The sequence below is a fragment of the Emys orbicularis genome, chromosome 10 (assembly GCF_028017835.1).
Source record: "Emys orbicularis isolate rEmyOrb1 chromosome 10, rEmyOrb1.hap1, whole genome shotgun sequence".
Lineage (NCBI taxonomy): Eukaryota > Metazoa > Chordata > Testudines > Emydidae > Emys > Emys orbicularis.
This window is the reverse complement of record NC_088692.1, coordinates 76,018,977-76,042,629: the sequence shown is the minus strand read 5'-3', so window position 1 is coordinate 76,042,629 and position 23,653 is coordinate 76,018,977. Positions and strand designations below refer to the sequence as shown.

General features: G+C 53.7%; 2 protein-coding genes across 2 annotated transcripts in view; one reads left to right on the top strand and one right to left on the bottom strand.

Moving 5' to 3' along the window:
* Nucleotides 1-12,449, top strand: part of ACAN (aggrecan) — a 37,239-nt gene extending 24,790 nt beyond the window's left edge. The window contains exons 13-18 of the mRNA XM_065411814.1: nucleotides 1,343-1,456; nucleotides 5,136-5,294; nucleotides 7,428-7,510; nucleotides 8,003-8,147; nucleotides 10,251-10,433; nucleotides 12,361-12,449. Of these exons, the coding sequence (XP_065267886.1) occupies nucleotides 1,343-1,456; nucleotides 5,136-5,294; nucleotides 7,428-7,510; nucleotides 8,003-8,147; nucleotides 10,251-10,433; nucleotides 12,361-12,449 (773 nt within the window). The remainder of the gene's footprint in view (nucleotides 1-1,342; nucleotides 1,457-5,135; nucleotides 5,295-7,427; nucleotides 7,511-8,002; nucleotides 8,148-10,250; nucleotides 10,434-12,360) is intronic.
* A 4,555-nt stretch (nucleotides 12,450-17,004) lies between these two features.
* Nucleotides 17,005-23,410, bottom strand: HAPLN3 (hyaluronan and proteoglycan link protein 3). The gene is made up of 4 exons (XM_065412450.1): nucleotides 23,281-23,410; nucleotides 21,100-21,468; nucleotides 18,932-19,234; nucleotides 17,005-17,285 (listed from the first exon to the last, which is right to left on the bottom strand). The coding sequence occupies exons 1-4, from the start codon at nucleotides 23,408-23,410 to the stop codon at nucleotides 17,005-17,007; spliced, it is 1,083 nt and encodes a 360-aa protein (XP_065268522.1).
* Between the last annotated feature and the right edge of the window lie 243 nt (nucleotides 23,411-23,653).

Below are 23,653 nucleotides of genomic sequence, written 5' to 3'. Positions count from 1 at the left end.
TCCACGTCCTTCTCTGATTCATCTTCTCTGAGTCTGCTTTCCCACTAACCCCTCTAGCACTGAAGTGTAGTGTGAGGTGTCAGCCAGATGACTTCTGTTAAAGTCAGCATCTTTAAGACTTTCCAGTACTTCAGAGTCTGAGAAGCAAGACTTTGAAAGAGAGAAGAATAGTCTCACTTAAAGGAGTTAACCAGCAACTGCTATTTTTAGTCTACAATCCTTTCTGTATGTATTTGGACACAATTACATTCTTACTCTTTGGAGCTTGTCTATGGTTTCTTGAGCTGACTTCATCTGTCGTCTTTTCATTCTAATTAACTTATTTCTTCCTTCTGATTTCAAGACTCACTGAGGAGTAGGATTAAGTTTCAGACTGGAGAGATGTTAAGAAAAAAATGTAGAAGGATGGATTTTTGGGGCATATTAAATACAAACTGTCCATTTTGGTCTCATTCTGAGCATGATACCCAATTTATCCAAGCTGCTTCCCTTCCCTTCCTGAACTGGGGGTGGGGGTAGGCATGCCATTACAGTAATGACATGTACTGTCCAGGTTGGGATAACTGACAGACTGTGAGACAGAGACTTGGGACTAATCCGGACCCACCCAAAGGGCTCTTTGTACCAATGGAGCAGTAGAAAGAGTCCATAAACCTGTCCTAAATGGGCCGCCAGTAGCTCCCACAGTTGTGGGGAAATCCTTGACTGGTGTAAAGCTGGCACAGTTGGCTTTATGCTAGCCCCATCGCTAGCAGCTGTGCTCTGGAACAGGTGAGGAGTTAGCCCTGGGAGTTCAGGATCAAGGATGACATCTGGACTCTGGTTAGAAAGAGTCAAAAATGAGGAGTCAAGGAGGGAGAGGGAATGGATTACACTGTGTGAGGATGTTGCTCTTACTTAAGAGAAGCCCAACGTCTGTCTTTTAGACTTTAGCTGATGGAGGCTGAGACACAGCCACAAGTTTGCACATTTGGTCAAGTTAGGCAGAAAAGATGGACAAGGAAGAGACACGACAGACGTCAAAAGATACTGAGCAGGATACACTGAAAGTCATCCCTCCGACCTCTGCTGCTGTTGCCCTGATATCACTATAGTGTTGTCCAGCCATCAAGTGACAGAAATTTGAGTGGAAAATGATGTCAGCCTCCTAGGGTGGGTTGGGCTTTTTGCTTTCATTTCTTCAGCAGTAGCAGCAGCAGTAGTTTTTAAAATAAACCCGTAACCCACTCTCGAGCTCTCCCAAAACCATTGACGGTCCCTCCTGAACAAGCAAAGAAACAAGTTCTCCTGTTGGTGGAGTTCCCTGCCCGGAGTCCTAATGGCAGCCCTTGATTTCTTGCAGACATTGATGAGTGCCACTCAAGCCCCTGTCTGAATGGAGCTACCTGCGCTGATGGCATCGACTCTTTCAAATGCTTATGCCTTCCCAGCTACGGAGGGGACCTGTGTGAGATCGGTACGGCCTACCTGGCTTCAGCTAATTTTACTAACAGCTGCACCCCCCCAAAAAAACTGACCCCCACCAATCCCGCCCTCATCTCAATAAGCTAACTCCTAACAGCAGATAAAATGCATCTTACTGGGGAAAAGATTAAGCTGTTTGCTTACAAGTGATTATTATTTTTCCATCACAGCATCTTGTTTCTCTGGGAAATTTCTCTTAACTTCTAGGAGACAGTGGCAGCTTTAGGGCTCCTAGGGAACCTGGTGTCTCCTTGGCTTCTTAGAAAGGGAAATTATTCTTTGTTGTTGTTTTCTCTTGTAAAATTGCATAAAGGACATGATAGTGTGATACTGTTTGCCATAAGCACAAACATGCTTTTGGGTCAAAGAAAACACTTCCAATCCACCTGTAATAACCCACCTGTAATAATCGGGCAGTGTCCCAGGCACATCTTCATGGCATGTGAACCTTCTCTGCTCCTCTGAGATTTCAGTGAAAGATGCATGAATTGAGCCATGTGAAATGGCCATGTTTCACTTTGTGAGGATTCACCCGTGAAGGGCTTTCATTCACTCCTGTGAATCTTCTCCGCTTCCACCTGACCTTTGTGTCGTTTCCTCAAGCGAATGCGATTTTCATGGCGACAATGGTGAGCAGTGTGAATCACAGAGGGGGAAAATGAAATATCTTGTTGTTTCATCAGAATGACACTTTCTTGTGTGCACAAATGCCATTTGTTTTGGGGGAGAAAACAAAATAATATTTTGTTTTACTGCAAGTCCATGAAAGCCTGATTTTCTGTCAGTTTCTCAAGGAGGAAAAATGTTCCTGCATTGCTCAACAAGGCCAGGGAGAAGCAGGTTGAAAAGTACTAGCTGTTCACCTTCAAATGGGTAATAGGAAAGCACGTTTGATCTTCCCCCTCTCTTTCTCTGCATCTCTCTTTCAATATGAGTGCGTGGTATTGCTCATGAAAGGAGAGGCACTGATTGGAATGGCTAGAGCTTGTGAGCAGGCACTTCCTTCACTTACCTCTTTCAGTGTACCTCAATCCTGACCTTTAGCACCTCCTGCTACTCTGCCAAGGGGGCCTCGCCTGAGATGAGGAAAAAGACCTCCTATAATATGGAGTATTCCTCTTAGCAGCTGTATTGAAACACCACTCCAATGTTTGACCCAAACCTAGTTTAATCTCTTCTCTCCATAACAGTTCATCTATTAATGGGATCTTGCCATCAAGGGGTATCTTTACCCTGGATTACCCTGGGACATATGAAAGCAGCCTACTGCCCTAAATATCAGTGAAAAGCCCCTTTTAATACCCAACATTACCCCCAAGCTAGAATGTATGACCTACTTTCCCTTCTCTAACTTTTTTGATTCCCTAAGAACATCTATGAGCTCTAGCATTTTAGATGAGCTCTTCTGTGCCATACACACAAGTCAGTCATTCTGAAATGCCTCTAAAGCCTGGAGAGAGTGCCACTTCATGGGATTACATTTTACCTGCAACTGCATAGGTTTTTGCATAGGTAACTGCTATATAGGAAAGCCTCGCGTTTTCTGTTACAATGTCCTATTGAGGTTGTGCATCGTGTTCCATCCCAACTGAGTGATTGTGATACTTTATAAAGGGGGTATGACATAACCCACCAGAAAGAGACTTAGAAAGGCACATTACGTACTCCCTCCCCTGCTCTCAGAGATGTAGTGGAGAAGATCTAGGTTTGTGAGCACTCTCACAGCTCCCGCTCCCCAAGCTTGGCCCAGCGGAGATGGTCTGCTTCTTCTGTAGAGGAAGAAGGCAGAAAAAGAGAATTCAAAGGCCCCACCAACCAGCCAGTCTTTGGAGGGTCAGCCATTGAAGTCTGCATGGGGTCTGTGTTGAAGAGCTTCACAGGAATGGAGTAAGAGGAATTGATGAGTTGAAGGGAAATGGGGTACTCTGGAATGCAAAGGTGGACAGTAGCCAAGGTGAGTTTTTTTTCATGAAGGTGGAATATAGAACATCTGTCCTGCATGAGGCTAGAGGGACATTTGCTGAGTGGCCAAAAGGAATAATGAAATCCCACCACCCTAGGGCAACAAGGAGCTGAGAAAGGATGATAGATGGATGAACTCTCTCTGCCACTGAAAGGCTGCTACTAAATAAATCTCCATCTTGTCACCACTAGATCTTCCTTCCACACCAGTGCTCCTCTTCCTCATCTATGGGCTCATCACATCTCATCTGCCTCACAGTGACAGTTCCTCTCTGGCTTTGTACCTTGTCTTGGCTGTTCTGACTCTGGGTGCTAGTCAGTGGAGGAGGTGATAAGAGATGATGGGACATAATAAATTCAAGGCCCAAAAGACCTAGCAATTCCATGGTTTGAGTGCAACTGCTTGCAATGCAAGTGACTATTTGGAGGAGATGGTTTTATCATCATAATAGCATCTGCCCCAACTGGTGTCATTTCTGCATCTGTTCCTGTTTTTTCTTGGTTTACAGAAGGTATTTGTATGACTTTGTTGATGGCAGAGAACAAAGGATTCCCCAAAGTTCCATCTTTTGTTTGTTCCTTTGCATCCTGCGCTACGCTTTTCCATTTTTAAAAAAGACTGGGCTCTACTTCTCTGTATTTCCTGTCTTGTATCCCTCGCCTACCTTTTCTCCAATATCCCCGCACAGCTAGTCTCATAGTCCCTGTGGCCTGTGAGTCAGTTGCCAGAGTTTCTGTGGCCCCAACTATTCATTTCCAGTGCCCACACTTCCTGATGTAGGACTCATATACCAGCTGATGCCCTTTCCTGAGTGACTATTCTGTGTATGACCCGAAGAGAATCTCCCATACACATCCTTGCCACATTGGAACTAGAGCTTCAGTTCAAAAGAAACAATCCCCCTTGTTAAAATAAATTAAGCTGGTTAATTTCTCTGCAGGGAAGAGGATAGGAGCTAACTTCCCTTTTAAAGCCTTTACCTTTCAAGCCCTGGCCCCAACCATAATATAGAGACAGTCAAATATTTTGTGCCTTTAATTTGCTTTGATGGCATTGCTTAATAATCACCAGCAATAACCACTTAAAGCAGGTGACAGATTTTTGCTTTTTTTCTACTCCTTTTTAAAAATATTTTCTTTAGGGTGTTTTTTTTTTCTTTTTTCTTTTTTTCTGTCTCCCATATGGTAAGTCCTGCCCTGCCTCCCTTTTGTGTGATCTCACCGGGTTGCTTATTCCATTTGTGAAGGCTCAGAATAGTGATGTAGCCAACTGAATCTAAACTCTGACCTCTCCTGCCCTTCCCTGCCATCTCTGATGCATGAGCGCTGATTGTGGAGAGTAAAATACAGGTTTCAAAGGTGAAAGCTGCTCTCCAAGGCGAGCAAAATCAGCAGGACAGCTCTGGGGGGAAAGTGGTGTTGTTTGGGGCTATTTCTCAAAGCAAGAGTCCCAGAACCTGACTTGGAGTTTGAAATGTTCAGGAATCTGTCTGTTAAACCTACTTCCCCTCCATAAACTATTCCTCGTTTACCTTCTGATCATTTTCCTGTGGATGTAACATACAAAAATATCAAGGTTTATTCTTTAGTGGGTGTGACCATGTGTTGTATTTTTGTTCCGTGAAAGCTTGAGCAGCTGAGAGGTGAGTTGGATGGCACTCTGCCCTGAGGCATGCTGTTCCCTTTCATTCCTTTCTTGTGTGTTTCAGACCTGGAGGACTGTGACGAGGGCTGGACCAAGTTCCAGGGCCATTGTTACAAGCACTTTGAACAGAGAGAGACGTGGGTGGAAGCTGAGACCCGATGCCGGGAACATCAGTCCCACCTGAGCAGTATCATCACTCCAGAAGAACAAGAGTTTGTGAACAGTGAGTGCGGAGGGTAATGGCCAGCATCTGAGGGTGGTTGGGCACAGATCAATCAGTCCATTTTGGCCTTAAAAAATCCACCTTCCCTGCTGGGTGAATTCTACTCACACTCACAGTTCCTCTCAATCAAGACCCTCTTGTCCTGCAGAGGAGGAGGAATTTTCATTTTCATATAGGGAAACACAAACCCAGCTCATTCCATAGATCCGTGGGTCATACAGATTTGCCTTGATATCCCATTGCCACATTAGCTGCTTCCCAAGGCGTGTGCACCTGTTGGCTTGTTGGCTCGTGCCAACACAGAGGTTTGTGGGGAGCAGGATATTGGAGGGTGTGGGTGTTGCTGTGGGGCAGGTGCCTGGTGGCTTGTGTAGGAGGAGGGGATAGGATGGGAGAGTGGGACCTAGCTGGGAGGGAGGTGTTTGGGGAGTGGGAAGGCGTGAAGTAGGTGAGAGAGGAAAGGGAGGTTGTTAAGGAGTGGGAGTCTGAGGTGGGGGAGGGGAGCTGGCAGGAGGGCGAGGCAGCGGAAGTGGGGGGCCTGAGGCGGGGGAGAGGGGCTTGGCAGGGGCAGGGCATTTGGGGAGTGGGGGGCCTGAGATGGGGAGGGGATTCTTGGCAGGAACAGGGCATGTGGGAAGTGGGAGCCTGAGGCAGGGGAGCAGGGCTTGATGGTGCGGTTGGGGGCCTGAGGCAGGGGAGGGGGGCATGTGGGGGCCTGAGGCAGGATGTGTGGGGGCTGAGGCAGGGCAGGGGAGAGTGGGGGACAGAGGAGGGGGCTTGGTGGGGGCCGGGTGTGGGGGGGCCTGGGGCGGAGGGGGGCTTGGTGGGGGCGAGGTGTTTGGGGGCCTGAGGTGGGGCGGAGCGTGTGGGGAGCAGCCCACACCAGCCAGCAGAAGGAGCTAAGGGGAGCCAGTCTCCCCCTGTCCTCAGCACTGGTGTCACTGTGCCCCTGGCGGCCAAGAGGAGGAAAGTCAGGGGAAAGCCCTGCTGGCTGCGGGAGACTCTGCAGGGCTGGTCCATGGGGCTGCCCCCAGCCCAGAGCCGGATGTGCAGCAGCAGCTCTGACTGTTCTGCCTTCCACCTCGCCAGTCTGGGTAGAAATAGCAAGGCCTGGGAGTGAGCTGGGGTGGGAGCAGCATCTTCCTTACACTGGAGCCAGTGAGACGCCTCCCAGGTTGGGCAGCAGCTCCAAATAGCTCCAACCCAGAGCGGGAACTGGTCTCACCGCAGCAGCTAGGAGGAGAAGACGCTGGAGGAGTCTGGTCTGGTCACTTCAGGAGAGGAGGGAGTACCTCTCCCGTTTTTCCGGGGGAGGGGGAGCTGTGTTCCATGCCCCCTCTGCACAGAGACGAGAGCACACACCATGGATCTGGTTGGAGTGGGATCCTCAGGCTGCTGGGATGGGGAGCAGGACCCTGTTCGACCAAGGTTCAGTCTAAGGGAATTAGGACTGATGAAGCTTCTGCTGTGGTGCACAGCCTTGTCTGGGACTCCTGGGAACATGCCTTCTGCCGACACCACCCATTTGTCCCTTTAAATGAATCTGAATGCTAGTGTGCAATTCCCTCATCCCTATTAGTGAGTCGGGAGACGTGGGGGCCTGCAGGCATGTGGAAAAAGTGGCCCAATTTGGGCCCAACTGGGGTCTTGCTTTGGGGCATCAAAATTAAACAGTTCCCTTTGTGTTGTGGCCTCCCTCTCTGTGGCCTCGCTCTGAAGGGGTGATGGACCACAAAGTAAGAACGGCCCTCCGCCCACACTAGGACTAACACCTCCAACCTTAGTAGCCGCACGGCTGCCCCTGGCACAGGAACAGCAGACCGTCATGGGACGAATACGGCAAACTGGAGCCATCTTTACAATGACACTCCAGAGCATTGCCAGCTCAGACGCTCTCAGTTCCTAACTGAAGGAGATTTATCCACCTCACCTTTAACCAATCTGGCTTAATCAATCAGAACTGCCCCTTGTCAAGCAACCCTTGATGTGGTCCAGATATAGACCATGTAGCCGTGGTGTTCAGATCCTTGGCAGAGCCCTTTTGTGTCGCCTAGGACTAGCGTGGGAGAAGTGAGTGGTGGAGCGACTCCCTTTCCCATTTCTTACCCTTCTCTCCCTGTCTTTCTTTTTCAGACTATGCCCGGGATTACCAGTGGATCGGACTCAGTGACAGGGCTATCGAGCACGACTTCCGCTGGTCTGATGGAAACTCCCTTGTGAGTTGTGTGGAGGGGTGGGGGTGGCATTTCTTCATTGAGAGTCATTTCAGGAAAGAACCGCCCACTTCCATGCAAGCTTTGACTTTTTGTGCTGTGTCAGGACATGAAGCTGCTGTCTGGGGACAGAACCTTAGAGCCATTGGAGTGAGCAGCGGGGACAAGTGCTGAATGGAGTCAGCCATAAGCTATTTTGGGGTCAGGAGGGACCATCATTTTGTTCTGTGTTTGTACAGTGTCTAATACAATGGGCTCCTAGGCGCTACCACAATACAAATAATAACAATACATTATGTCCATTGATGAGAGGGACAGACCCAGGAGGAAGAGAGAGACCCAGTCAGAAAAACAGAAGCAAGGGAGAGTGAATGAACAAAAGCAGAAGGAAAAGAGCCCAAAGGGAGAGAGAAGAAGCAAAGGGAAAGGGAGAGCTGAAGAGAACAAGGAAAGTGTCTCCGTAACTTAGAGGAAGGGCTTCTTATCTCTTCACAGCAATATGAGAACTGGCGGCCCAACCAGCCCGACAACTTCTTTGCCGCAGGAGAGGATTGTGTGGTGATGATCTGGCATGAGCAAGGCGAGTGGAATGATGTCCCATGCAACTATCACCTCCCGTTCACATGCAAGAAAGGAACAGGTGAGTCCTGGCGCTCCTCGTTTCTGGGTTGGGGTGTATGTCCAGGCTTAGGCTACAGCTCTTCAACCTACAGCACAATCTATAGCAGCCAAACTTTGCCCTACCAAGGGTACCATTGGCAACTTGCTAGGATGCTAAGGGTTGTACATAATGTGGATCAAATAGAGCATTTTGCAGATCCCTTCCTCCTTAATATGCATGGGCAGCCTACGAGATGACTAGTCCCAGAAGGCAATGTGGCTTCTGCTTTGATAAAGATGGAGCATTGCAGGCTGGGATACGTACCCTCCACGGAGTTCACCAGGACTCAATGGTCCACATTTTAGTCACCCCTTGACTCTAACAGGAATAAACACTGGCTGTAAACCCAGGAAACTTCACTCATTCCTTGTGAACCTTAACTTTTGCACGGTGACCCTGTGTGAGAGATTAGTACAGGAAATGAAGACAAATCCTATGTGTATTTGAAACGGCAAAGGGGATTTATGGAGGCAGAATTAGAATTTGGCCAGGACCCCAGTACGAACACACCTCAAGTCTTGGGAAAAAGTGCCCTAAAATCTTTAATAAACACTCATGGTCAGGACCTTGGCTTTATGCGTCATCCCAAGGATGGTACTTCCAGCAGCACCACATCCCCTAGCATTGCGCTGGGCCACTAGAGTCCGTCCCCCCTACTGAGACACCCACCCATCTCTTCAGCACAGCACTGTCTAGATCTCCCTAGCACTGCATCGGGGCGGCGGGGGAGTAGGGGAGTCAGTGCTGACTCAGAGCACCCACCACTGGGTCACTCTCACTGCTCTTTGCCACACCTGGGTCCTCCTTGGAGGTCTCCTGTCCAAGCATTGATCACATCCAGCCCTGGATCAAGCTGAAGAGGTGGTGTGATTGCAGAGGGAGTGGATTAACAGGAAGCTTATGGAGGGTGGGAATTGCCCTTCCATAGCTCACAATCTTCCTATGAAATAACCCTCAAATATTCCCCCTTCAAGGCTCCAGGGGGATGTACCACTCCCATTTCCCCTACCATCAGCCCCTACATCCCCCATTTGGAGCCAGTTTTTGCCCCTCTTCCAAGCCAGCCAGTCAAGTCCAGTTTCCCCCAAGCCATCCGCTCCCATCCACCAGGACCCCAATGGCACAGAAACAACAAAAGCCTTCCTGACAGCAGCTTTCTTGTGCCTGACACTCATTGTGGTCCTGCCTTTCTAGAGGGGAGGGATGGAACCCTTTGGAACATTGTTGCTAAGTTTCCCAGCCAGCCGCAGAATTTCAATATCCCCCGTGACTAAATTTCCAAGCCAGTGGTAACCGCAGCAGAATCTCAAAAGGAGTTTGGGTTGTAATTAACTGCTTTTTATTTAGTGCCTCCATCTATAGCCCCCCCTGAACAAAGAAAACGATCCCTCCTTTGTTAGCTGCTTCCGTAGCCCCCAAGTCCGGCTGACGGACGTGGCAATACAGCAAGTCAGGCCGGGTGATGGCAGGTACTTAGCAACACTGGCATCAAGTGCTGGCATGTCATAGATGCCAAACAAAGCTCCAGTGCAGAATCCCCTTCCCTGGCTGGATCCAAGGCATCCGCAGGGAGATGGCCATGCTGTTTGCACTGCAGCCAGGTGTTCTCGGCCCTCACTGCAGTGACTCAGCCAGGCTGATGCTTTATCTGTGTTTCAGAGGTAACGTACAATCAGGGTCCCAGCCACTCAGGCTCAGCCCAGAGCAGCTCCTACTTCACCCTGTGCAACACAGGAGCAGTGAAGAGCTCACTAGCCATTCAGCCAATTCCTGGTGAGGTGGGAAATGATCCCTGTATATGCAGCTGCCCCTTGCCACCCCAGAAGTGGCTGCATTTCAGCGGGAGGTGAAGCAGTCCTTGTCTGTACATCCTGTAAAGCACTTTGGGATCCTTTGGGACAAACTGCACAAGGGAAACATCATTTATTGGTTATTATTCTAGGAATGTATGTGAATGTGGCCAGCTCCCCTTGAGCAGCACGGTTAGACCCAAGCTGCTTGGTTTGCGGCTCTCATTGGCCGATTGCCTAGCAAGCACACATGGAGCTGCCAGTTGCTCATTGTCTGGCTTGTCTTTATCAGTTGCCTGTGGGGACCCTCCTGTGGTAGAGAACGCCAGGACCTTTGGAAGGAAGAAGGACCGATATGAAATAAACTCCATGGTACGGTACCAGTGCAACCAGGGCTACATACAACGCCACGTGCCCACAATTCGGTGCCAGCCCAATGGCCACTGGGAGGAACCACGGATAGCCTGCATAGATCGTACGTATTGTTCCTCATTCCTACTCTATGCACCATGGCCCCTGCAGGCCTCTGAGACTCCAGCCTGGCACTCTGCCCAGGGCCAAGCTCTAGGAGTCCATGGGCTGATTCCTGGAAACAATCCACATGATACAATGCAGGGAGGGACTTGAATTCAAGAGTTCAGCCCCCAGAGGGGACCAGAGAGCTGTAGAGGCAACCCAACCAGGGAGAGCAGCGACTTTGCCTGACACACACCCCAGCCTCGCTGGCTGTTCCAGGTGTAGGACTGATGACTCCTGGAGGGAGCTGCCTCCATTTCTTTTTAGCTGGAGCAACTTGAGGGACATGGAGCAGGTGGGTGAGATGGGTGAGAGCCAAAGTGCAGGAGGAAGGGAGATACTTATGGCTCTCAGACAGGGGTGTCCTCCATCCACTACCTCGTCCACAGAAGAAACTGGTTTGCTGCCATTCAGGCCAGTAGGAAGGGATGCTTTCCCTCCCTGTGCCAGAGAGTCAGGTTGTTCTTTGTCTCAGGTAAAGCTCCTGTGTTACCAGGATTATTGGAGCTGACATCTCCCAGGTGGGTCTGGACCACGGGGACCAGCTGGAGACACAACCTTGACTCTTCTGAGTCAGTGCAGCTGCCAATAGCTGGAAAGCTTCTGCCCAGTCAAAACGCCCCACTCCCTGATGCACTGGCTCCCCTGAGCCCAGGGCTCCTCACGGTTGTTGAGGAAAATGGAGGACAGCTCACAGGGAGGGGAGGAGAAGCAGCTAAAATGGATCTACCGGGGCTCCCAAGGAGGGAGAAATTTGCAGGGCTGCCCAGAGGATTCAAGGGGCCTGGGTCCTTCTGCTCTGGGTCTTCGGGGCACTTTGGCGGCGGGTCCCGGAAGAAGCCCTCACCGCCGAATTGCCGCCGCCTCCGGGTCTTCGGCAGCGGGTCCTTCACTCGCTCTGGGTGTGTTCGGCGGCACTGAAGGACCTGCTGCCGAAGACCCACCGAAAACTCTCGTGGGGGCCCCTGTGGGGCCTGGGGCAAGTTGCCCCACTTGCCCCCCCCCCGGGCAGCCTTGGAATTTGCACTTTGGGGCAGTGGGGGAAGAAGTTTAAATGGTTTATTTTGGCAATATCCACAACTGAGCTAGAGGCACTGAGGGAAGGAGTGAGGAATGGGTGCCTGGTGGGGGCTCCCCTTAAAGGGCACCCTGAGAGCTCCTTGAGACTCAGCTTAGGCCTGTCTACCCAGCCCTTGTTTTGTGAGTCTCACTCCTCCAGCAAGACTCTGAACAGAAGCAGGACACATAACATATCAAGGAAGGGTTAGCCCAAGAGCCACGCAACCATGGGTTAAATTGGAATTATCCCCCTTTTACAGATGGGAAGACTGAGGCACAGACAGGGGAAGGGATTTGCCCAATGCCACACGGTGCAGCAGTGGACAGACCACCGAGCTAACTGCATTATGGGTGCTTGGGAGGGGCGGTCTCCTTCCTTGCTGGGCCATTGGTCTGAGCTGCTCTGGCTGCCTCTTTGCGTGTCTGCCCACAAGGAGGGGGAAGAAATACAGAACGTATCGGACGGACAGCGGCGGCGTTGTCTCTGAACAGGATGCTTTTGAACAGGCTCCCAGGAGGCACCTGACTCTCTTTAAATTCAGTGTTTGCGGGGGGACAGGGGCCGTCACAAAGTGCACTGAAAACGCCCCACTGATTCACCAGGTCCCGGAGCGCCAGAGGCAAGAGAAGGCCTGATTGTCTGGTGGCGAGCGGGCTGGCGCCGTGGCCCCGCTGCCTGGATGGCCAGAGGCAGAGCTTGCATAGCAGCCCCTGCAGTGTTTTTCCAGGGAACACGAGGCCTGGGGTGAGCCAGCTAAGGACAAGCAGGGGCTCTGTAACTTTCTCCCAGTAACAAGGTGCCTTTTCTTCTCCTCCTCCTCCCGCAGCCTCCATCTACAAACGCAGACTACACAAGAGGAGCCCAAGGAATCGGTCGAGAACCAATGGCAGAGCCGCACAGACACCCACCCATTAGAGAGGGGAGCAAGAGATTTTACGGAAATTATATTAGCAGAGGCAGTTTCTTCTTCTTGATGTTGTTGTTGCTTTTTGTCATATAAGGAAAAAAATATATTAAAGAAAAAACCCCACCTTTGTGTATATATATATATATAAAAAACAAACCAACCTCAGCGCACCAAAGCAAAAGGAATTAGATTCCAGCATGTTGACTAGCCATCCGGTTCCAAATACCTTTGTGCCTTTGGGGAAGGGGTGGGAGGGTTGCAGAGGGCAGGGGGGTTAAGTTAAATAATAAAGAAGATTATTTTTTCCTGATTTTATCCACGAACAATGTAATTATTTCTGTTATTTAATGGCTGGGGCGGATGCCACCTTTGTTTTATTTTAAAGAATCCTTCCGCTGCTGCAGTACGGCGGGGGTGGAGGGGCACTCAATAGATGGGAAGTGTCGCTGAATGTATGAGGGGCATGTAAAGTGGGGGAATGGAAGGGAGAGAGTGAGATGGAGGGATGAGGGGGGAGGGAAGCTAAAAATCTGGGCCCAGATGCCTCTTGGTTTTGGCCCCTCCCCTCTCTCCCACCGCTGGTTCCCGGACGCCGAGTCTCCCCATCCCCAGGCCGCATGGTGAAGCAGCTCCCATCCTGTGATGGCGCGCTCTTTCCAGGGGACCGTGCAGGGCACCAGGGTTCCCTGCACCTATTTATATTTTTGAAACATGATGATGATAATGATGAGAAATGATAATAAAGAGAGAAAAATTGGAATAGTCTTTTTTTGGGGTGGGAGGGGTAATTTAAATGGCTTAGCCAAAGTCTCCAGGATGCTGGTAGGAGCCTGTGTGTGCGTGTCCTGAATTGCGCTTTTGCTCATGACGAGGGGCGGGGAGATCCAGTCTGGGAGGGGAGCTTTGGGGTTTTGTTCTTGTAAAAAGCAAAAAAAAAACCAAAAAACCTTTTTTTATTATAAGTCTTGTGCCTAAAATGAGAACCTGACACACGGCAGTGCCTGCTGCTGTCAGCGCTATTGTGAAACCTGGACAATAAAACTGGTTGTATTTTATTCTTCCTGTTACCTGGTGGACTGCGTGTAGGCAGCTGTGTGGTTGTATGCCACTGCACGTTTGTGTGTGTGTGCTCGTGAAATGTCTGTTGTGTGAGTCGAGCAGCCCCTCTGTGCCCTACCCACACAGGCTGAGAGTCGGCTGCAGCTCCCTGCTTGAGAGCCTGGCTCTTTAGTTCACGCTGTAGAAGCTGGTGCTTTTAGCCCTGAAGTCCCCCCGGTTCAGTACCCTGATGTTGGCCATGATGGCATCCATCACACAGGCACCCGGGTGTCTACGTCTGTGTGAACACTTTGTGTGCATGTGGATGTGTGTTATCCGTGGGGAGCAGTGTGCACACACAGTTGGGTGGGCAGGGGTCTCCTCCCCAGGTGAATGTGTATATGAGTGGAAGCAACAAATATGCCTTAAAAACCTGAGCGAAAGGTGCCTTCCTGAACAGGCCAGGCAGTGTGCTTGTTTGGGGGGAATGCAAAGGGGCCTCCCATGAGCCCAAACTGACTGTGACATGGTTTCCTGCTGTTGCTGCTTCTCCAAACCTCTCTGGAAGTCTGTGGCCTCCCATGGAGCAGGAGAATTTATAATGCTTAGGGCAGCGAGGTCTAGGATGCAGCACAGCAGGAAGAGGGTTTCTCCGTTTCAGAAGCCCTCCCCTGAATGTCCCATCCCAGCTTTGGAGATGCATCTGCTGCTGAAGCTCATTATAGCCGTGGGGTCTCTTGCTTGGAAAGGGAGTTCAGTGCTGGGGAAAGGTGCTCAATGGACAGGTGTGGAGAGTGGGGCCTCTCTTTATCCAGCCAACAGGCAATGGCAAATCACCCTAGTCCGCCACACACATGCTGCTCCTTGCAGAGGGGGAGCTCTTGGAGATACTAACTCCTCTCTCTATTAGAGAACTGGGTGGGGAGCAGCCTTCTTGTTAGGGGCAGCAGCAGAGGTCTCGGTATCCCCCATCTTCATCCAGACTCACCACAGCAGGTAGGAATCTGGGGGGAAAACCTACATCCTCAGAGCACAGCAGCTGCAGCAGATGAGTTAAAGAGGCACCACCCCAGCTCCATGGCATAGCCAGTGACAGCTATCGCTTCCCTCTCCCCAACACAACATAGCCTCTCTCTAGTGGAGGCCACCCCTTCCCACATGCCATTGCATAGACCCCACTTTTCCTCCCATATACAATCAGCCAGCCTCTCTTCTTCCCTCTCCTCCCATTCATGATCCTGCAGGCCCCGCCCCTCACTTGGGTTACCTATGGAGTACATACCTAATACCCCTGCTACCATAGAAAATTAAAAGCAGCAAAGTATTCAATGCACTTTTAGTTTCTTTTACTACAAGGAGAAGACACATGCCCAGCCAGCTCTCTGCCAGCCACCAGCACATCATCAGTAGGCCATTGTTTGGGAGCCCCCCGACTGCAGTGTCTGAGACCTGCCCAGCCATACCAATTTCCTATCATGAACAAGTTCCCCCATTAACCTCTAAAGAAGATTCAGCAGCCTGTCCAGCTCAACAACACTCAGCATTTCCTACCTGGCCTGGGCAATTCATTAGCCCTAATTAGAGAAACAACTGACGAGACTGCAACTACTGAGAAGCCCAGTTCCTAGGCTTGTGCTGCTGATCTCATATCCAGAGTGCCAGGACCTTTGGGAGCTCACAGCTGAGACAAACTCTGACCATTTCAGCAGGAGACAGAGAGGATTGCTTGGGTAAGTCCAGGGAGCTGCAGCCCATAATAGAAATGGTATTTTAAGGGCATGGGAAAGCACCTAACTTACCGATATAGGGAGGAACCAGCACTGTGTTGGGTCATTTGTTTGGAAAATCTCCTGGTTGTTTAAAAAATCCAAACCATCAGGGGAAAGGGGACACTGATCTGCTGCCAGGAGAGTTATGGGCCGCTGGCAGACAATGCAGTTAGGAGATGAGCAGGCTTCCAACTTCCCCCCCCACTTCATCCCCTGGGCACACCCTTCAGTCCTGTCCTCACAGCTACTTCAGTCCAGGGCTTCCCCCATACACAACTGCCGATGCGCCTCCACCCGGACCTGCAGCCTTCCACCCTGCTCTTCCGCTCCTGCCTTCCCTTCCCCACAACCTGCCGAGGCACCTTCGTTCTGCCTTCCCCCAGTTCCAGTCCTGCTACCCCTCCCCCCAGTTCTGCTGAGGCTCCCCAGTTCTGCCCTAATCCCCAGCCTACCCCCCGGGCCTGCTATGCCATATGGCTTTGTTCATACACAGCTCTGCTGCTGCCCTTCGGTTCTTAACTCCAACACCTCCTGCTCATCCAAGTCCTGGGTGCCCCACTTTGAGCCTAGTACCCCGAGTGCTAAAATCCTTCACAGAGTGGTGCCCCCAGAGCTGCTGCCGGGGAGAACACAGCAGAAGTTGTCCTACCACCCAGGTCACAGTTGCACACCTCTGGGGCTTTCTCCAATGCTTTATTTGAAGAGGTCCAGGAGAATACATCTTTTCACAACAAAACGCACAAAGACCGAGCCCCTGGGATTCAAGTGGTACCTGGGAGAGGGGCCCATGGAGAACAAGGCAGGTAACCCGGAGAGTTCCACCCAGTACACACATAGTAGCACCTTTCAGTGCCCTTGGAAACCGCCAAACTCAGATTGGAGTCTCAGAGAGTCGAAACACAACCAGATCCTGCAAGGAGGGGAAGGGAGAGAAAGAAGGGACTGGAGGGGGGCGGGTGGGGGAGAGAGGGAGTCTCCCGGGACACACGAGGCCTAAGCTGTGTTAGCTCTGGGCCTCTATGCTTAGAATTATGCCTAATATCTCTGACCTCATCTGTGCTTCATTGGGAGAGGAAGGGGAAGGACTTTGGTGAGCTGTGAGTCAGTTGTGTGTGGTTGATCATTCGCTCACATTAACTGGGGGATGGGGGAGAGTGACCCGCCTTACTCTAAATTCTGGCTTGCAGTTGATTTGATGCCTTCCGTGCTGGCTGGGATGGGATGGCAGAGCAGTCTGTGCATTAGAAACAGCTGTTCCCCTTTGGTGCCGGTGAAACTGGAGCACGTCCAGGGGGCATCTGCCTTTGCCATCAACCAGTCGCGCGCTCTGTGCTTCTCCGGTGCCTGGATGCGTCACTGCTAGGAAATGACTGTCTAGCCCAAGTGGACGTGTGTGAGCCTGTCACTTCTTATCTAGATGATCCTGTGACAAAGGGATGGAGCCACCTGGTAGCAGACACCAAGCTCCCCAACCCGAGATACCATCTCAGTCTCTCTCCACTGTCTGGGTGGAAGGAGATCTGGTGCCCCATTCCCAGCCAGGAGAGAGACGCAGAGGTGGCAATCGGCTGATTAGTGAGACGCCATGGCCCAGCAACCTGCAGAAGTTTCCCTTTAGTGAAAAAAATGTAAAATTTAAAAAAAACCAATTGAAATTAAAAAATACCCCAACATCCCGGAAACCTGATCCTTTAAATCCAGGCAGCACCAGGCAGGGAAGTGTCCACTGGCAAAGAGGGAGGCCCCTCCCCATTCCTTAGTTCAGCTTGTAGCAATACACCCCAAACTTGCCCTTTTCGGGAAAGCCGAAACTCCGGACCCCCGGCTCTGGTGGGCCGCAGTTGGGCCGGGGGAAGGCAATGGGGTAGCGGATGCTGCCGTCTGCCAGCCAGCCAGCGTCGCAGCGATCCAGGCTGAAGAACTTCCACGCCGCATAGAGCTGCCCCACCTTGGCAATTTCAGCCCCATCATCCTGGCAGGCCTGCTTGGCCTCTTCCAACGTCAGCTTCTCCGGGTGAGCCAGGTAGTAAACTTTTCCTGGAGGGGAGAGGCAGAGGGGGTGGTCACTGGGAGGCGGAGGGACATGGAGCATGGCCGGCCCTGCACAAAAACCCCTCACTCACAGGAGGTGCTAGGAATGGGGGTTCACCCCATCTCCGCCTGGATTCAACATAAGTTAGGGAGTTCAGAAACAACAGGGCGTGTTCTCCCTGCCCCCCCGTCATAGGAATGGGGAAGGGGCCAAAGGGATTTTGTACCATCTAAACCAGGGGTGGGCAAACTACGGCCCAGGGGCCACATCTGGCCCTTCAGATGTTTTAATCCGGCCCTCGAGCTTCCGCCAGGGAGCAGGGTCCGAGGCTTGCCCTGCTCCGGTGCTCCAGCCAGGGAGTGGGGTTGGGGGCTTGCTCTGCGCGTGATGTGGCTCCGTGCGGCTCTCGGAAGCAGCAGCCTGTCCCCACTCTGTCTCCTACACGTAGGGGCAGCCAGGGGGCTCCACATGCTGCCCCCACCCCAAGCGCCGCCCCCGTAGCTCCCATTGGCCGGGAACCACAGCCAATGGGAGCTACAGGGGTGGCACCCACGGACGGGGCAGCACACAGAGCCGCCTGGCCGTGCCTCCATGTAGGAGATGGAGGGGGGGACATGCCGCTGCTTCCGGGAGCTGCTTGAGGTAAGCGCCGCCCGGAGCCTGTATCCCTGACCCCCTCCTGCACCCCAACCTCCTGCCCCAGCCCTGATCCCCCTTCTGTCCTCCGAACCCCTCAGTCCCAGCCTGGAGCACCCTATTGCACCCCAAACCTCTCATCCCCACCCCAGAGCCCACACCCCCAGCTGGAGCCCTCACACACACCTGCACCCCGGCCCCAGCCTGGAGCCTCTTCCTGCACCCTGAACTCCTCATTTCCGGCCCCACCCCAGAGCCCGCCCCCCCAGCCAGAGCCCTCACCCCTTCCCGCACCCCAACCCCCAGTTTCGTGAGCATTCATGGCCCCCCATACAATTTTCATACCCAGATGTGGCCCTCAGGCCAAAAAGTTTGCCCATCCCTAATCTAAACTTCACCACACATCAACGGCTGGGCATACCAGCTTTGCCAGGCATGCCCCCAAGCCTGGGGAATTCCCTCAGTGCTGGATCTCCTGGGTTTGTGGACACTTTGTGCCCGCAGAAGGAAGAGTCAGGCCCTGTATTACAGAATCGGTGGTTCCCCTGATGCTGGCACAGCTGGTGCCATGTTATCCATTTGAATGACCCAGCTTTGCCAGTCTCTCTCGCCTTGCATCCCAAACCGATTTGTAACCTAAATGGAGCAATCGCTTGACCCAGCGACCTCTAGCGTGGGGCACGGCTGCAGTTTTCCAGCATGCAGCAATGCTACCTACCATTTCAGTCTGGGCAATGGAGGAGAATCCCAGATCTAACTGAAGTTGCTCTGAGAATTTAGGGAGGTGGATGGAATTACCCAGGTTAGAATTTGGCTGGGTCAAACATCCCGACTCTTAGAGAAGTTCTACTGTCTATGCAGGCCCTCAGTTTTACATTTCAGCAGAGAGGTTTCCCTTCCCCTGCCACCACACTGTGTCCTGAGAACAAAGTGCCCCCCTACTGGTCACCCCCCTTCTCTGCAGCATCAAGCCAGGCTCCCGCCTAACTATGAGCCCTGCAGATGCCAGACTCACCTTTCAGAGCAGAGGAGAAGCAGAAAACGTCAAAGTAGTGCAGGTTCTTGTGGCGCTCGCCATAGCTCCGAATGCCAGGGGCCAGCCTCTTGCCGCCACAGGGCTCCCGGGGCAGGGAGATGGGGTACTGTACTGTTCCATCCAGCAGCCAGCCGGCATTGCACCAGTCCAGCCCCTCCTCCCAGGACTTGAAGAGCTGCTCGAAGGACGCGATCACAGCGTCCTGCTCCTCGCAAGCTTTCTTGGCTTCATGGAAGTTGAGTCGATAGCGGCCATGGTGAGGCTGGTATGGGAAAACCACCCCTGGAGGGAAAGAGAGAGGGATTGGCTGTCACAGAGCCACTGTGAAGGGTAGCCCCCTCTGACTATGCCCTCAACCTGACACACGCCCCTGAGATGGACGGTACAGATCTCCACCGACATACCCAGTATGAGGCTCCCAGCAAGCAGAGGGTGTTAGAGCAGCACCCTGCCCCCTCCCAGGCTCATGCCTCCAAACTCACTGGAGCGAGGCCTAGGCACAGATGAACCCCAAACTGTGCTGGGGTTCAGAGACGTCCCAGAAGGGTCTCCAAAGCCCCTTGTGAGAACAGCCTCTCTCCTGGGGTTTCACTCATGGGATCATCCAGGAAAGAAAGGCCCCTGAGTGCCCAGGATCTCATCTGAGTTCAGCACAGCCCCTGTCTTCTTGGAATCAAGTGGCCAGTCCAAAGACCAAAGGGACTGGCAGCATCAGCCCAAAGGGACAATGACACATGTCAGTGGTGACACCTGGTGGCCAGAGTGAGGCATGATCACTGCGTGCTCAGAGTTAATTGGGAGAGCTTTGAAGGCCAGTGTGAGTAGCCAGCAAACTTGCCCCTCACTCAAAGCCTTCGTCCTCCAAATGGCTGGAAGGCGGCTTGGTACAAGTCCCTCTGCTGCAGAGCGAGTGGGTAGCACTGGGTCAGGAACACAACAAGGTGGCAGGAAATGGGACATTTCCCACCGTTCTGGGTGGGTGTGAGTCTGGGACCATGATGCGGAGCTGGGGTCTGAGCCTATGGAGAAGGAGAACATCCTAGGGGGTGACTTTCCATCTGGATCACAGAGCCACAGGCGGGACGTTTCACCCCCTTCTCCCCTTCTTAGTCTCTTTCTCCAGCACCAATTCCCTGTGCATTGTGCCCTGCGCTGCACAGATTCAGCAGTGAGAAATTAGGCCGGGGGTGGGAGGGGAGAGACACACACGTGTTCTGTGGTCTGATGCCCCCTCCTCCCACCTGTGAGAGCTACCACCTTAAAAAAAACCCACTACAGTATGGCATAGCGACAGGCCCCCAGTCCTGCAGCAACACAACTGGATGTCACGCCGCGCCCCCGGGGTTGGAGGTCACTGTTAGCAAGACTTGACCGCGGAGCCTTTGGGTCTTTAAACAGCCACCTCTTCTACTTGGGGTAAAACACCCCTCGCAGCTCTGCTAGCACAAAGCCAGCAGCAGACTCCTATACCCAGCCTCCACTAGGGGGAGCCACACTGACAGGTGCACTTCATAATGCGCCCGTCGTGCGAGTGTCGGCTGCACTGGATGAAGGATGAGCCACAGAAGTCTAGTGCAGTGTTATCTGCATGCTGCAGTAGTACTGTACCTAAGGGCCCCAGTCAAAGATCAGAGCCCCACTGTGCTCGGTGCTGTACAAACAAGGAATAAGAAGACATCCCTTCTTTCTCCCTGCCCCAAGGAGCTCCTGCGCATCTAACCTGCCATAAAGCAAGTGCAAGGTGATGGCACGTGGCAATAACACTGCAGGGATGCCGATCTGGGTGGGCAGGGCCATAGGATTTGGTGGCAATTTTTATGAGGGAGGGGCTCCTTCCTTCACTCTCACTCATCCAATGGGAGAGCATCTGTGGGGGAGCTTCTTCCTGAACCTCTGTGCCGTGGCACACGCATAGCCCCAGTGTTGGCTGGGCATGGGAGTGACCCAGCAAGGGGCAGCAGCAGAAGGACCCAGAACCTATGCTGATCCCACTCAGGAGCCTCAAAGGGGACAGCTTCTTGGGTGCCTGTTACTGTCCCCAGTGGCTGTAACCCCGTGTGTAACCTTTGTGTGAGGGGGAGTTGCCCCATCTGTTCCCCTGCCCCCTCTCCCCCACCCCCCATGGCACTGGACGCCGGCCCACTCACCTCGCAGTTCCAGCTCCACAATGCCACTCTCGTCCTCCAGCCCGTCGATCACCTCGCAGCGGTACTTGCCGTAGTCCTGCAGGCGCAGGTCGCTGATCACCAGGGACGCCTCCTGCTCGCCCCGCTGGTGCAGGTGCACGCGGCCCCGAAACTCGCCGAAGCTGCGGTGCTTGAGCCCGATGGCCACCAGCACGTCCCGCTCCTTGGTGTTGTCCTCCCGCAGCTTGGACCACTTGATGCGGATCTTGCGCGGCGTCTCCAGCTTGGGCTCGTAGTGGTAGCGGCAGGGCAGCGTGATGTTGGCGCCGCGGTAGGTGAAGATGGCGTCTTCCGGGGTCTCCACCACCAGCTTCACGCCATTGAAGTGAACTGGTGGGGGAAAGGGGGAATGAGCACTGCCAGGGGACCCCATCCCTCCAGCTCAGGACTCTTCTGCAGCCCACGGGGAGTGGATTCCCCACGTATGCTACAAGGAGGGGGCAGCCTACCCCACAGGCATCCCCACTAAGGGGTTCTAAGGCAGTTACTGTCCAGCAGGGCAGCCAAGCACCCACCAGCGGCCGCAGGGCACCTGGGAAGAGCTAGACGTGTATAGGGAGGGGAGGAGGGAGCAATCTGCCCTGCTCTGAGCACGGTAACTCCTGCAACTGACCACACCACTGATTGACACCAATCTGGCCCTGTGAGCCCCACCTCCTGCACTCTTGTTCCCACCCCCCTTGTACTCTGCTCCTTCCCTCACACTATCTACCGCCTCCCAGGGCCGGCTCTGGCTTTTTTGCCGCCCCAGGCGAAAAAGCCTCCTGCCGCCCCCTCCAGGGGAGGGCGGCGAGCCCCGCCGGGGAGAGCGGAGCCCCGGCGGCCAGAGCGCCGGGGGGAGGGCGGCGAGCCCCGCGGGGGCTCCGCTCTCCCCGGGGGCCAGAGCGCTGGGGGGAGGGCGGCGAGCCCGGCCGGGGCTCCGCTCTCCCCGGCGGCCAGAGGCAGCGCCGGGGGGAGGGCGGCGAGCCCAGTCGCGGCCCCGCTCTCGGGCCGGAGCGCCGCGCCGCCCCCCTCCAGGTGCCGCCCCAAGCACCAGCTTGGTGGGCTGGTGCCTGGAGCCGGCCCTGCCGCCTCCTCCTGCACTCGCTCACCACCACTCGCCGCCATTCATCATCACTTCCTCCCTCGGCGCGCACCCTCCCGGCGCATGGAGGAGAGGGGTGGAGAGAAAGAGAGGCAGGTGGCATCAGATGCTGCTGGGGTTAGAGGGAATCCAGTGCCCAGCAGAGGGCAACTTCCCTATGGAGCAGCAGCTATCTGAGCCCAGTACCCACCAGCTGCACAAGCATGCGAACCTGAGAACTGCCAGCCAGGATCCCCTGGGAGGGAGAAGACTTGTTCAGGGTGGAACAAGGCAGTAGAACTGAGAGCCCTGGATGGGATATTTGGCCTGCATCTCAGGAAGCCCTTTCAGACAGCAAACCCCCGTTAGGCTGAGCCGTCATCTCACAAGGGAAGGGGTGCGAGTCGCTGGGGCCGCTTGCAACCGGAGGAGACGAATCTCCAGGGAATAGGCTGCAGGGCCCAATCCAGCCCCAGCCCTATGGGCAAGAGGGTGGACCCGACCGGATGGGAGCTCCTCAACTGCTCCACCTCCACCAAGAGGAGGGGACCCAGGGGGAGTGAGACGGAGGAATGGGGCAGAGGACCCCATCAGACCAGGTTCAAATCAGTTCCATTCTATTCCCCCAGGGATCTTCCAACTGGAGCGAGAGCCAAGGGGACGCAGTCCTGGCCTCCTGGCAGGGCAGAGGAGGGCAAGAGGAGATTTCCAGGGAAGGTGACGGGGGAAACTCCCCTACGTTCCACCCGGAGGAGGGGCGGTTTATGGGAGGGGGATGATACCAGCTGGCCGGGGGAGCAACAGCCCCAACATGCCTGGTGTGAGCCTGGCAACAGTCATCCTCTTCCTCTGAATTACCCACCCGAAGTTAGGAGGCAAAGACCCTCCACTCGCACCCACATCCTCTGCCCCGCAACTGCCCCGGCCTCCTCCTCAACAGCTCCCACCCCCACCTCACCCCGATCTACGCCTACTGGCAACACTCCGATCTTTCACACCCACGTGCCTGCTGCCTCAGGAACTGGGGAAGGGCAGTGGGTGAGCGATGCCTTCGGCCCTGCCCTCTCCACCACACGCACCTTCGCCGTTGCCATTGCCGTTGCCCTTGTCGTTCATGACGTGGTCGTAGTAGAAGCCGTTGTAGAAGGGGAGCCCACAGCAGCCTCTGCCCAGCTGCAGCAGCATCACAACCAGGGACAGCAGCAGCATTGCTCCCGGGAGGCGGAGGAACACCTGCCTGTCCAAGAGAACGAGGAGGCTGTGTCAGTGCACAGGGGGTGTCTCCCCATCAGCCCAGCCCCTGCTAGTGCACCTGTGGCTTTGCACAAGCGAGTCGCTCTGTGTGCACTTCTCACGTACTTGCCTGTGCACACGCACGGGAGAGAATTGACATGTGCACAAGTCAGTTTGCACCCACCGCTGGGCTTGGCACATGTATGTTTTGTCGCTAGT